The following is a 15,198-nucleotide window of genomic DNA, read 5'->3' as shown; positions in this document are numbered from 1 at the left end:
AGCTTTGGGGTTGAACCCCCGCAAACCACAAACCTCAATTGGGATAGAAAACTGAAAATTGCGCTCACGGAGGCTAGCCGCAAAAGCAAGCGAGAGAAGCTCCCTTGGAGACAGCCCGAGTGAAAGGAGTGTGGCGAAACTGCTTGAGAGCTAAGCTACAACTATGACAATGCCTTGAACCTCTGGAGCCTGATCCAATTTCACCAGATGATGGTCAGAAGCCCTGTAGCAATTTTGATAATACAGGATGAAAACTGGGGAACCGAATGAAAAACTGTTTACTGTCCACATCTCCCATAAAAGAGGAGTTGTAAGAAAACATTTGAGTAGAGGCATCTATGCCCAAATCGTTCAGCCCAATCTGACAGCAACCATTTCAGGGGCCTTGTACGTGATGACATTTGCCCTAGCTGTTGAAGGATCCTCGAGAACCCTCTCAATGAAAATTTGGCATAGTAAAAGCTGTGACCTGCCCCCCATTAATTCACAAATCCGGATAATTCAAACTGCCAGCGCAGTCCCAGCCAATGCCCATAAAAGTATAGGGCGTCAGACACTCGCTAATTTGAACACTACGAGTCTTGCACCAGTTAATTCGAACAAGTTTGCGAAGGGAGGCCATATCGAAGAATGACCCACATGGCAAGCGGTGATCAAAATATCTCTACTCAAACCTGAATTGCATGGTGCAGTCACCTGTGAACCAATGGCACGCAATGGCAGGTGTGATGAAAAACGGATGGCTCTGTCTCCGATAATAGTCTGAGCGAAACTTGTCTTGAGAAATCTTTCAGAAGCTTATAAATTTAAAATCAGCAGCATGTGAAGAATTGCATGGTAGGGCTTGAGACTATGATGCTTAGTACTTTTCGCATGCTGCTGTTCGAACATTGTCTAATGCAAGTTTGAAAGAATTTTTTACTTCGTTACATTTTTCTTATATCAGCTGCCTTAGTGAGTTCTGCAAATGTCTTTCGGTGTGTGGTATTGAGCTCTAATGCAGGGCTTTTTTTTTTTTTTAGTACTACTACATTTCGAGCCAAGATTATTTGCTTCGAAATAAAAATTCACTATCCACAAGTCTAATAAGAATATTTCACTACTACGAATTTCAAAATACGAAACATTTCCAAATAATTTGTGAAATTTATTTGGTTTCCTACCCCAGATTATCGGCACCGAAAACACTACTCAGGTGCTCAATTTACATGCGAGTCTCTGCTGATAGCTTCCATCATCATCAGCCTCGCACCAGCAGGTGGGTGCAGGACTTCAAGACAGAACAGCAAGCCAGTGCCTACCGCCGCGCTTTTTGAGGCTTAGTAATATTAGTGTTGGTGGACGTCAGAAAACAGTCGAATCATATTAGCCAGTAAAGTGAGTAACTGAAATCTAACAGTTAACTTTTTAACAATTACCAATAGTTGTCCAATTGCTATTAGAGATTTGTAGCCAGCCGTTCGAAGTAGCCATATCAGTTTTTAGCATTTTGAAAACGTGATTACCTTTGCCGCTATGGCTCAACAAATTTGAGGCATTTCTCGAGCCATTCGAAAACCGTGCGTCTGCAGGGAGCACGAAGCAATGTTCATCAAATCCTGTCACTCTGTGGCACACATACCACGTAACAATCTCTATCCCGCCCTCGCTGGAGCAGCAAAGTGGCAAGGAGCAGGCAGGATTTCAGCGCATGGGGGCAGAGATTGTCACGTGGTACGTGCATCACAGAGTGACACGATTTGATGGACACCACTTTGCACTCTCCGTAGGCAGATTGTTTTTGAATGGCATGAGAGACCGTCCAAATTTGTTGAGCCACAGCGGCGAGAGTAATGGGGTTTTCAAAATTCTAAGAACTGATATGGCTATTATGAATGGCCGGCTACAAATCTCTGATAGCAATCAGGCGTCTACTGAAGTACAAAAAGTTTAAAATTAGAATTCAGTTATTCACTTTACTAGTTAACATAAATCACTTGTTTTCTGACGTCCACCAAACTGGTAGAGTCAAACATCATTAATTCAGCCCCATTAATCTGTAAATTCAGCTTCCCTGCTCCCTCCTGTCAAAAATGTACATCAGTCAATGGCACCACACACTCGTTAATTCGGAGTGTGCACCAGTTAATTTTGACTGAAGACATGCCAGGAACGGCACTGAACTCAGTTTTCGGAACAGCCATCGCTACTGTCATCATCTGAAAAGCAGTGCCGGGCTGGAAACCACCCTCCATTCTGAAATCGAAAACTTTAAAGGAGCAACGCTGCTACAGTAACGCCTCATTTATTCGGCCCCCCCTTAATTCAGAAATTTGAACTGCCGCAGGAGTCACGCCAAACTATGGCGTCCGATGCTCTTTTATTTGGATGCAAGGGGGACACATTGGTCAATTAGGACAGGACCCCCGAAGGGGCACCGTGCCAAAATATCATGTACTTGACAGGCGATCGTCCAGATAACGCCCATAGGCCTGAATTGAATATTACATTTTCTCCCGCACCATCCCTAATCTGCGTGCAAAGACAGGCTTGTTGACGGTCTGCAGGTTACCGTTGACAGGCTGAGAGAGAGCCCGGAAGCGGAACTTCGTCACATGCCTGCAGCGACAGCAGCTAGTCGAATCCCGCTTCAACGAAATTCACGGGAACTGCAAAAAATTTTTAAGCAGAAGCTTCGTTGTCGTGAAATCAGGCCACAACATTGACAGATTGGACCAGATAGTTCATGAACGTCGTTTATATTACAAAAATTTGTCAGTTTTGGTCTTTCGCCGTTTCGAAATCCGTGTCGTGAGAAATCGCGTAATAAACGCACCCGCTACATTTGCTATCAAAACTAATATTTTTTCCGAACACGTTTTAAAAGCGTCCTTGCTTTCGTCGTGCGAGAACTCGTACTTAGACCACGCTGCCTGAAGGCATTTCAGCATTGACTAAGCGCGCATGCGCCCGTGTCACTGTGCGTTGAGTAGCAGGCGCATGTACGTCGAAATCGATCCTTAGACGATATTGTGACGAAAAAGACGAAGTTGGGAGTGGCCCAAAACAGAGCGCTCGCGCTAGGCCAGCGGCCATTAAACTATCTCATTGTCATCAGTCATCTCGTCTCAAACTTCGGCTGGCCGTCACTTAACATTTGGTGGAGGTGCAGAGTTCATCCTCATCCTGATCCGGGATCTTCGGCGCATGCAGGAGCTGTGGTCATCGGCCGTGAGTTCCTGGTCTGCGTCGCCCGGCCATGCCCCAGCCTTTCAGACCAGAACCGATCTCGCTGTTCTTCCCCCGCCCCGCCACTGCCCAGACCACTGTTACGTTTCGCCTACGACGCGCGGTATAGCCCGCGCGGATGCAACGGACGCCGGGGCTTCGTTCAAAGTGGCGGTCATTTTGGGCCCGCTCAGTGCTGCCGTAACGCCTCCCGCCAAGCGCGTCCAGGCAGGTTTCAGTGCCACGTGTCGTCGTGCGTGCGTGTGTGTGTGTGTGTGCATGTTGGTGCCCACGCTTGTCAAAGCGCGGCAGCCGGGGAGAGGAGCTCCCCAACTGGGAGGCGAGGAGGTCTGACCGGCGCCGGCCCGGCGGACGCGTCACTTCGCGTCTCAACATGTCCGTGCGTCGCCGTCTCGTGCGACTCATCCCCAGCCGTTCCTTCTTGCCCTCGACTCCGAGGGTATAAAAAGCAGCTGCCCCGGACGCCAAAGAGACTTCGATTTCTTCCTTCGAGTAACGTGGTCGCCCTGACCGGCTGCTCTTTTGCGATGCCAGAATAAACAAGTTGTTCTGTTGCCAGTCGACTCATCCTTTGCCGGGACCTTCGGATGTTTCCAGCTTTGCCCCAGGCCGCCAGGCCAACGATACCCTTGGGGCTTGCAACCCACTAGCAACACCACTCAACACAATGAACTGAACCTGACTGAAGGACCCGACCCGATCGACCCGAAACGCTGCCCACATGTGACGACACGTTCCCCTGCCAATGCCGTTCGGCGCGTCCTGGGGCCCCGGTCGTCGGCTCCTGGTGACCTACGGCCAGGCAGCTTCGGGGGCCAGGGCTCATTCAGCCATGTCCTTCATCGTGGCGGCCAGCACCTCACCACTTTCTGCTTCTTTTCCCACCATCCTCTGAAGCCCATCACCACTTCATGCATCTCTTTGTCACCGATCGGGATGATCACTCGGTGGCCCCGGGTAGTGTGGCGAAGAAGACAAAGTTGGCAGTGGCCCAATACGGAGCGCTCGCGCTAGGCCGGCGGCCATTAAACCATCTCATTGCCATCAGTCATCTCGTCTCATACTTCGGCTGGCCGTCACATAACAATATGCCAGAAATGCAGTTGCTCCGATTCTTCGAAGAAGTTTTACATTTTGCGACGCCCGGTATGAACATACTGGTGAAGTGACGTTCTGTTGAGACATCCGCCAAGAACCACCGACACTCAGTGCCATCAGAGAAAAAACAAAAAAAAAATGTTATCATGATGCTGTCCTGAGGCACAAAAGCGAGACTAGAGTGGCCTAGCCAGCGTCGGGCTTCTTGCAACGACATGCCGCCCACCGGCGGGCCGCGCAACAGCGAAGCATTGCACACCGGCTTGCTCGAAGTCGCTAGGCCTAACGTGCTCCGCAAAGCCTCGGAAAAAGCGCTATGGAACTACCCGCCGGTTATCATATAACCAATTTTCGTTTGCTTCGCACTGAAATGAACGCAGTAGAACTCATTTCCGTTATGCCTTTGTCAGTGAAGGAGCGAAAAAGTCCAAAGCCGCCTTTCCCCAACGACTGCAGTTTGCAAGCGCGGAGCCCGGGCCGTCGGCAAAACCATCGCAGGCAGTCGTGCGCCACATTGCATCTTTATGCATACATGACTGCACATTAATTCCGATCTTCCATGGAATGTCAGCTGTACAAATGAAAGTGCAAGCTGTCTTCGGCAGCAGTGTTTGGTGAAACCTAACGAGATGCGAGCACCTGTGGACGCACAAAACAATTAATCAGCCGCTTACTCAGAAAAATTTCTTTGAAGCGGAACCTCGCTCCGAAAATTGTTCGTTGTAGGGGACAATAATCGCATTTCCTTGTATGGCATGCTGACGGGGAATCAAATACTTCGTTGTGGTGGAACTTTCGCTGTCGCGGCATTCGCTGTGGCGGGGTTTCACTGTAAAAGCTGCACATATCAGCAAGCCAGTCAAGCCGCACACAGTTTGGTATGACTGCCTTGTTGCTGGTCTTTTTTTTTTTTTTTTTGAAGGAGTCTTGCTGCTCCAGCCCCACTGCACGCTTTTCTCGCTTCCACCCGTGTGGTATTTCCGTTTTTTTAACGCGCTGAAACTCTGCACTCGTCACGAGCTGTTTGCCGTTTGTGCGGTGAAGCCTGTAATTCTGGACACTGAAAGAAGCTGGGGAGACCCTCACTATTCCAGAGTTCTGCTCCCGCCACTCCCAATAGTGTGCATAAATTAAAATATTGACGGAACTGCAAGAAATCGCTGCTATTTAGCAGTTTCCATCTTAACTCTTTCGCTACCGTGCCATAGGTGACCGGGCGTATATGACCGACATTTTGAAAAAGCCACGAAAAATCATTGCAGTGCTTGCGGACACGCTGCGCCATCTAGGTTGTTTCTATGGAACCAAGTTCGTAATTGCAGCTTTTGCTTTCAGTTTAGAACGTAAGCGGGCGGTGTGAAAAATAAAACATTGATCGGGCATAGCAGCGTCATTCAGCGAACATGGCCTCTGCTTCGGTACGCGGCCCTCAAAAACGAAAGCCGATACCAAGCACTTCGGCTGCTTCTAGTGTCATTTTTAGCGATGAAAGTAGCAGGGATGAGTCGGAGAACAATGTGGAAACATCAGACTTCAGTTCAGACAGCAACACTTTGTCTCAGAGGCACGGGACACCAGCACATGCTCGCAGGTAAAGTTCGCTTTTCGTTTACGGTGTTTTACATAGCGCGTGAGGTTTGTATATGATGACAGTGCTTTATTTTTGTGCTTGAGGGTCTCAACAACATATGGCCAAAATAGTTTGCCCAATGTTGCAACTCACATCGCGTTTCTGCCTCGATGACAGCCAGGTACCCATATCGGCGCACCGCCGCGAAGCGGTGCTCGGAGGGTCACTAGACCGCTGAATTTTTTCGTTTTTCACAGCAGAAGTGATCAGGACTTTGTGCAAGAACACCAATAAGTACGCATGGATCAAAATTTTGAATAGACTGCCATATGATCGGCGTGACGGCTTATGGGAAGAAGTCACACCATTGGAGATGCTAAAATTAACTGGGATCATCATCTATATGAGAATTGTTGAAATGCCGCGACTGCATCTTTATTGAAACACCGGAAATATCTATTCTGGCCTTCTCCCACAAAAGATCTTGCCTAAAAACCGTTTTTTGCTTTGCTCGCCTTCTTATACGTTGCAGACCCGGATGATTCAGCGGCTGCAATATCTATTGGCAAGACCTGGAAAGTATCCCGGCTTTTGGAGCACATCAATAAAACATCAGTAGATTTTTTCCAGACAAAACGTGACCTCGCCGTTGATGAACGAATGGTGAAATCCAAAGGGAGATCAGGAATTAGGCAGTACATACGCGACAAAGTGAAGATACAAACACTGGGTATTAGCCAACTCCGAAACAGGGTATACTCTTAGATTTTCTGTGTACACAGGCAAACGTGAGATCCCAGGACCACATGGTCTAGCTTTTGATGATGTCAACAAGCTCTGCTCGAAATACCTGGACCAGGGGTACAAAATTTACATGAACAACTTCTATAAGTCCACAAAACTTTTCGAGCACCTCCATGAGCGCAAAACGCTTGCGTCTGGGACCACCCGGAAAGATCGCCGCGGCCTTCCATCTGAATTAAAGGATGTCACACGGGAGAGAAGAGCAGAGCGCGGAGACGTCCGGTGGGTTCGGGATGGAAACATCTTGTATATGCTGTGGAAGGATCGGTGTGCTGTGAACCTAATGAGTACGATCCACACAGCCAACCAGCACGTTCCGGCTAAACGAAGGCAGAAAATAGGAGGCATGTGGACTGTGACGAAAATCACGAAGCCACTACTGGTGCACGAATATAACGCAGGCATGTTGGGCGTGGATAAGTCTGACCAGATAATTGGAACCTACAATGTCCTGCAAAAATGCGTGTTGGTGGAAAACTCTTTTTCACTGCGTGGACATTGCCTGCGTGAATAGTTTTATTCTGTATCAAGCTCATCACAAGGAGCATCCGGACATTCCAGAAATTGCCCAAATTGCCCAAAATGCCAAATTCGACCAACTTGCTCTTTGAGAGCAGCTCATTTCACATTATTAGCGTGTGCATTGAACTAAATTTCTAAATTTCTGGCACACACAACTTTGCTGTCTCTTTCATTTATAAGCTACAATTGCACACATTGCAATGTGCGAAGTGTTGAGTACTTCTAAAAAAATTGTTTATATACACCCAAAATCAGCCATTTTTCCGTGGTAGCAAAAAAAAAAGTTAAAAAGAGACAACAATTGCCCAGGATCCCACAAAATAAATTTCGCTTTCACGCGAACGGTTTTTGGCAGTTTTGGGGGAGGCGTTCGATAATTCGACATTTGGATAATTCAGCCATTTTTTCCACTCTCCTGAAGTCCGAACTAACGAGGTTTCACTGTATTACTATGCCACAAAAAGCATCCCTGAAACATTCAATATATGCCAAGGAGTCAAGCAAAAGCCAATGCATGAACAAGCTTTGTGGCCAAGGGACCGTACTGTAATTAAAATTTAAATTGCCTACACCTTTCCCACTAGCAAAAAAAAAAAACACACACACAAACAGTTTATTTCTGTGTAGAAAAATAGTCCTTTCCAACACATCTTGCAAGACATGAAATTTTGGCCTGCCACATCAAGTGAATGCTAAGCAATGCCCTATTATGGCGGAAAGCAGCACGAAAAACAAGAGACAATAATAAAGGAACACGACAATGCCAGTGCACCTTATATTCAACTACTAACCGATCCAATATTCTACCCTTCTGAAGCACTCCCCACCAAGTTGAAGCAAACATACAACACAAAACATTTATATGTACTTAGTCCAAGTAAAATAACAAGGTGGGTCATCACATACAATGCAAAGCAAATACAGTCGAACTTAGTTATAACGACACTGTTTATAATGAACTAATGAATATAACGAAGGAATTACGATCCCCCTTGGAAGATCTGTCAAGACGGGCTATAACAAAGCTACGGCTATCACGAAGTAATCGCTGGGCCCCTTCAACTTTGTTATAACAAGGTTCAACTGTAATACTTTGTTCAGAAATGTGCTCTTTTGTACAGAAGTTCAAAACGAACACTCTCTTTGTTATATTCATTACTTCATTAAAAACTGCTTAGCAATAAAAAAGTTCACCAATATACGCTGAACCTCAATGATACGGTCATAGCTGATCAGGAGGTCGAAAACCAAATATTACGCGCAGTTCACCCTACTCAGCATGGCATGCACATCGCCGATGTGCAATCACAAGTCCTGTGGTAAGCACTGCAAGCAGTGAGCGGTCACGCACAGCCTGCACATTGCCAATGCCATAAGCGGCAGCCACATAGTATGCACCGCAAGCAAATCTCGTCAGACAAACAGATCAGCGTGAATGCATTCTATGTGCCTGTGCATATGCATCTTGTTTTGTTTTAGATGATATAGCAGAACCCTGCTGTTACGCGTTTCAAAGCAACGCAGAAAAAAAATGTACCAGCAGGAAAACGAACACGAAAAAAAAAGGATCGTTGTGTGCAATTTTTTTTCCTTTTTTACTTCTAGCAAGAGCAACATGGTTCTCTGGAATTCGCAATGTTTTGTGGCCCTTCTGATCATTCGCGTGCACAGAACGACCCAAATGCTCTGCGATGGCTCTCAGACTAACTGAGCACCTGTCGGAAGAATGGAGGCCGCATTGAAGACTGCAGGCGCACGGAGCGAGAGAAGTTTGAGCACACATGCTAAAACTTGTCATCCTAAAAAAAAAAAATGACAAAGGTCATAGCGTGGCATGTATGCCATATACAATCGACAACCGAAAAATCGGACACCTGAATATTTGGACACAGTTGATTATTCGGACCTTTTTGCGGCACCGTGACATGGCCCATTGAGCCTATAGACATGGCCCATTGAGCCTATAAGTGCGCCTGATATTTCGGATGCACCTCAACTGACAGCTCGATTTTTCGGCCCTCATTCGCACTCATCTCCATTCCCCAAGCCGCCATATAATATGTACAGTGGAACTCGTAAAATTAAAACTGCAAGTGAGGTTGAATACTTGATCAAATAAAACGAAATTCAAACTGAAAGAAGCCTCTTAAACGGTGCGACTATTTTCCGAGAGTCAGCACACTGCGCCTGCATGGTTTCAAATTCGTACCTTTCTTGGATGTCATACGCTGCACAAACTTTAACAGTAGTCATAGTTCGCGAAACTCATCTATCCCGAGTCTTTCATCCCGACTACGGGAAGAGGTACCGTAAAAACCGGACTATAGGTTGGACCGGAATATACATCGACCCCCAAGTAACCAATTGTAAAAATGAAAAAAATATTTTTCAATGGAAAAAGTACCGAAAGTCACCCTTACCTTGAAACAAACGCGACTGAACAGGTTGCACAATGGTGACGGTATTTATTTTCATTTAAATGCTTTAAACGTATTTATTTTCATTTAATACACCCAACCAATTTTTTTAACAGTATCGCGCACCCATTGACCCGCGTGTGTCAGCACCTTATCATCATGGCACGGAGCAGCGAAAACAAACCAGGTAAAGCTTGCCACATGACACGGGAATGGCGTAAACTACACCTTCACAGGAGACGAATTGATTTTCATGTTTGACGTCGCACCCTCCAGGAACGAAATCGGTTTAACCACTTGGTTAACCATTTTGTTAACCATTTGGTTATGGTTAACACCGATTTCATTCCTAGAGAGTGCGACATCAAACATGAAAATCAATTCGTCTCCTGTGAAGAAGGTGCAGTTTACGCCATTAAAATGGTTAACACCGATTTCGTTCCTAGAGAGTGCGACATCAAACATGAAAATCAATTCGTCTCCAGTGAAGAAGGTGTAGTTGACGCCATTCCCTTGCCATGGTGCAAGCTTTATGTGGGTCAAATGGGGAGATGCCTCAATGAACCACTGAAGGAGCACAATAACAATGTGCATAATACTGTAAAAGGGAATCTCAGCATCCACTGTAGAGACTGAGAGCAAAACTTGCCACCCTGACTACACTTGCACACAAGCGCAGTAACCAACTAACACGTGAAATAATTGAAGCAGCGCACATTGCCTGGTCAAAAGACGCCTGCACCAGCAGCCCCTGTTTATCGACTTGTTCCAAAGAATTGGCATTTTTAGCGAGGGGGAAATGATGCTCTTAGTTATCTTTGTTCAGTGTGGCATGTATGGATGGCTGTGAATCTATGAATGGTTGTTTTGTTTTCTTCTTTTTGTTGGAACTGTATATATGCCTCGTTCCAAGCAATAAACAACAGTTGCAAGTCAGCACTCGCCTGTGTCGTGTCACCCTCGTTGCCCTGTCAACGAGGGGTTTTTTTTGCTGCCTCTGCAATCGCCGTGAGCGGCTTCTAAATGGTGCTAGAACTACGGAAAAGGTCTCTTCCAGTTGCCGTTCTTCGCTAACTAAATTTAGCTTCTCCATGACAAGTTTTCTGATGACATTTTATACTACGAATTTCGGCTTTATCGAACTATTCTTTACCAGTCGCTATGACGAGGTTTCACAGTAGTTCACCAGACAAAGACAGAAAGGCTACCTGTTCTGCAGCCATTCTGTTTAGTAAACTGTGTAATGTATTTCAAGCTCCACAGTGCACATAAAGAATGCTAAAATTCTACAACCACAAAACAAGGCTCTCCTTAATTAGTTTTAGCTGTGTGCACACCAAATGATTGTGGATTTAGATAAATGGCATCATGTTCAGGTGATGCGAAATCTGTGCAAAAACAGAACATGGACAGAAACACCGATGACATCGCAGAAGATGATGGTCAGCACTTGTGATATCATCATGTTTCTTCTTGCCATATTCATCCATTTTGCACTTCCACACTGTCTGCATTAATACCGCGTGTTCCACACTGATCTGTCCAGGTTGTGAACAATTCTCCTGCGTAAACTACTGGCCTATTTAGGCTCAACCACCGATACCTAAGGTAGCTTAATGGTAGCGTTTTTTGATAAATAATATAACATCAGAACTTGCCTGGACTGCTCAGAATCGACGGAAAACCGCAGTCGGCTGCAGCAGAATTTTCGGCGCGGCAAGCAGAGCACCCAATTTGACAGGCAGCGCCACATGGAGAGCTGCTCGAAGCTGGGGAGAGTCTCACAGTTCTCCAGATGAAGCAGCCTGATAAATAGACTGCTCCCTTCGCTGCAACAATAATTCTGCTGCAGCCGACTGCAGTTTTTGCTGATTCCAAACAATCCAAGAAATTTCAGACGTTAAATTACCGAACAACGCAGACTACAATCAAGCTACAGTAGCCAACCGATTTTTCAGACTCGAAGGGACACGAAAAATGGTCCGAATAATCGAACAGTCCGAAAAAAATCACTTTATTGAGATGAAATCGGCTTAAAAATGTCACTGATTTTACCACACGGAAAATTTCTCTTGCTGGCGACAATTTGCACCTGTATTTGCGCCAAAGTTGTGCTTTCACTGTACACGCTAGACAGCAAGGTCACGGCATTTAGTTGGAATACTTCCCACGATTCTTTGACTGGCCTGGCGGGGCCATGTTGTCCACAACACGAGTGTGCACCATACCGCTCGTCAAACACACACAAAGATAAGGCACTTTTCGCTCAAAGCGGTGGAACCGCCGGACGAAATCACAAAACGGCGAACAGATGTAACTTCGTGAAGACAGAGCGTCACTCGATCGACGCAGTCAGAGAAACCCAAGTGATGAAATGGCAAACGGCGAACGTATGAGACCCGCTGCGGTGGCTCAGTGGTTAGAGCACTCGGCTACTGATCCAGAGTACCCGGGTTGGAACCCGACCACGGTGGCCGCGTTTCGATGGAGGCGAAACCCAAAGGCGCCCGTGTGCTGTGCGATGTGAGTGCACGTTTAAGATCCCCAGGTGGTCGAAATTATTCCGGAGCCCTCTATTATGGCCCCTCTTTCTTCCTTTCTTCTCTCAGTCCCTCCTTTATCCCTTCCCGGCGAGATGTGAGATAGCTCCTGCACAATTTCCTTCCCCCAGCAACCAATATTCAACGTATGGGACAAGCGATAACTGCCCGCAACAACGTCAGCAACAAAAGCAAGTTGACGGCAATGACAATCCGGCTGCCACCTCGAAGTGTCAGAGATCGCATGGACCTCTACTGGTAACAATGAGATACCGAAAGTATGTCAAGCCAATCCAACTGCAGCGTAAATCCACCTCAAACCAAGATGGCGCCTTTAGCGGCTGCGAAAAGCCGACAGAATGGCCAATTTTGGCCCGCAGGCGACTGAAATTAGTCCAAAAAATCAAATATTTGGAGTCCGAAATATCCCACAAGTCCGAATTACCCATCGGCTACTGTGCCTTGTAGTCAGTGGTTCAAATAGGCCAGTAGTTTGGGCAGGAAGAATTCTTTACAACCCGGACAGATAAATACAGAACATGCAGTATGTGTGTGTATGTGTGTGTGAATATAAAGCCAGCAAAATACAAAAATAATCTGTGACTAACGCATTCGCGCACCACGATCATGCTGCTCTCAAGCGTGGTTTGAGCAAACGAAGTCAAGGCTGCAGGTGATTTCGTTTGCTGAAAGCACGCTTGAGAGCAGCACGATCGTGGCGCACGAATGTGTTAGTCGCACGATTTATTTTTGTATTTCGCGGGCTTTCTTTGGAGCTGGGAAAAAAAGACACGTGAGGATTTCCTTATTGTATATAATAGAATGACGTTTTCTGAAAGTGCTACAACTCTTCAAATGCAATTTGGATAATCAAACTTAATTGAACTATTAACCGCAAAACAAAAGATTGCCAGTGGTGCGCAAGATGGTTGTCACCAATATGCAACTGGTTTCACTCGCATGCCTCTAAAATTTATTTTTTAATCCTTGGCTCAAATTAGCTGAGACACCCGGTGCACGCACGCACCCACACACACAAACACACACACATACAAGTGGGCTTCTACCACATAGGCAGATTTAGGGTTGCTTGACGGCAGAACAAATCACTGACCTGTCAATGCAACGGTTTGGTGCAACACCCTTTACCCAAGCATCTCACCTAAGTAAAGCCGAACACCAGGCCGGGGGAAATCTTGTACCAATTAAAAAACCGGTGGGTACCCGGCGGCACTGGGGATCGAACCCAGCACTTCTCGAATGCGAGGCAGATGCTCTACCACAAGGCCACACACACACACACATATATATTAAACCTCTGCAGCAAGCAGTGCTTAGCCCAGGTACTTGTATGCCCAGATCTCCCCTGCATACCATTAGAGTGATGGCTGCCATGAAAAGTAAAGAAATCTCCCACTACTCAAAAAATGTAAGCACAACAGGAAGAAATGACAAGGAACGATGTTCAGAGGCGTTTACAAACACTATTCCTTGTCTTTTTGTCCTGCCTATGTTACAATATATCTTTTGAGTGTGCTTTATCACTCTCACAATAAACTCACAAATGCCATTACACACAAGAAAATGTATGATGCACCATTCCAAGTGCCCACATGCATGCACAAAATGTACTGCAAGGTACCACACAGTGCCTGACAATGGCACCTGCACAGCACTGATGGAATATGCATTGCACCGATCAGTCAGCATAACCAATGAATCGGCAAAACCACAAACTGCCTACCCCTGCGCTTAGATGGACCACTGCTAGCTGAAGCTGGGCTATCCTGACCCTGCTGAGGACACCACCGGTCTTGTGGAAGCAGCAGCTTCGACGAGGGTTGTGCAGTTTGGATGGAGGCTCTGTTGGATGGTGGTGCTGCCTCACTTCCTTCCAAGGGCACCGGCTGGATCACTATCAGGTTCGGGCGAGTGTGCTGGCTCCAGCTGAACAGGGGCTGCAAGTTTGTTCAATCACAGAAGTATTACCAGTGTTAACACCAGACAACATGGACAGCCCCCTACACTCCAATCTCCTTATTCCTCACACAAATGGAAGCGGCCTACCAAAACTAGGTTGTCAACTGCCCAACTTATGTGCTTGTCGCGAGGCAGTTTTGTCAGGCTTTACGAGCTGTAGTTTCAATTTCGAACTGTGACCACGCGGCACACTTCCTCGCGTTAACACGATTACTAGTGATTGTACTTACGGAAACAACGGAAGTCATCAGCACACCACACACACTGAAGTCTACAATAATCGCGGGAAACATCACTGACGCGATATCGTAAGCATACCTTCATAAACACGTCGCGATCTTGCAAAATTCCGTGCGCTAGAATACAAACGTTGTAGGCTGGATATCTTCGGGAAAGCGTAAAAACATTTTAGCTTCAAACAAGTACGTAATCCACCGTGTTTTGGGCGTTCAGCGCTTACCTTTCCTGGCATGGCTCTCTGGTTGGAATGGTGGTAGCGGCTGTAGCTTGAATATGCACCAGGCCGCTCGCGCGGTTCGGAATTTAACGAATTCTGAAATTTGAAACAGGATTTCTGCGTTAAAATGAAAAACAGCATCGCATAAGTCTCGCATGAGTCGAGATACTAACCGGTTTGTGTTTTTCTCTAGCCTTCATGGACATCAGAGCAGCTGTTCGCAACGCCTCCAGTTCGTCGTCGTCATCATCCACCGCGGGTTTTGCAGTGGTACTGCTGGACTCGAATGACTTTAGGCCCGATGTCTGGGTGGACACAAAAAAAAAAAAAGATGAAGCAGGAAAGTCCACGATATTAACTAAAGACGAACATTCCCGATAATTACAACGTCCGCTTTTGTACTCAGACATTCAAATTCCGGCCATTTGTAACTATAACAGAACTAAAGATCACTGATGTTATTGACGACAGCTTGCACGCGACCGCAAGCAATACTTTGTTTTCAAAAGACAGGTAGGACAAAATGGCGATGTAGCGCTCCGAGCACGTTACCTAAGCTTGTTTACTAACATGACATAAACA

The 15,198-nt window shown here is 46.4% G+C and overlaps 1 protein-coding gene across 3 annotated transcripts in view; it reads right to left on the bottom strand.

The window, feature by feature from the left end:
• LOC144114799 (uncharacterized) overlaps positions 1-15,198 on the bottom strand; it is a 32,191-nt gene that overhangs the window by 16,840 nt on the left and 153 nt on the right. For all 3 annotated transcript variants that reach the window (XM_077648766.1, XM_077648767.1, XM_077648768.1), the window contains exons 2-4: positions 14,790-14,921; positions 14,620-14,712; positions 13,924-14,137 (exon numbers count right to left, since the gene is read on the bottom strand). In XM_077648766.1, the coding sequence (XP_077504892.1) occupies positions 13,924-14,137; positions 14,620-14,712; positions 14,790-14,921 (439 nt within the window). The remainder of the gene's footprint in view (positions 1-13,923; positions 14,138-14,619; positions 14,713-14,789; positions 14,922-15,198) is intronic.

This window comes from Amblyomma americanum, chromosome 1 (genome assembly GCF_052857255.1).
Source record: "Amblyomma americanum isolate KBUSLIRL-KWMA chromosome 1, ASM5285725v1, whole genome shotgun sequence".
Lineage (NCBI taxonomy): Eukaryota > Metazoa > Arthropoda > Arachnida > Ixodida > Ixodidae > Amblyomma > Amblyomma americanum.
This window is presented reverse-complemented; position numbering and strand designations above follow the sequence as displayed.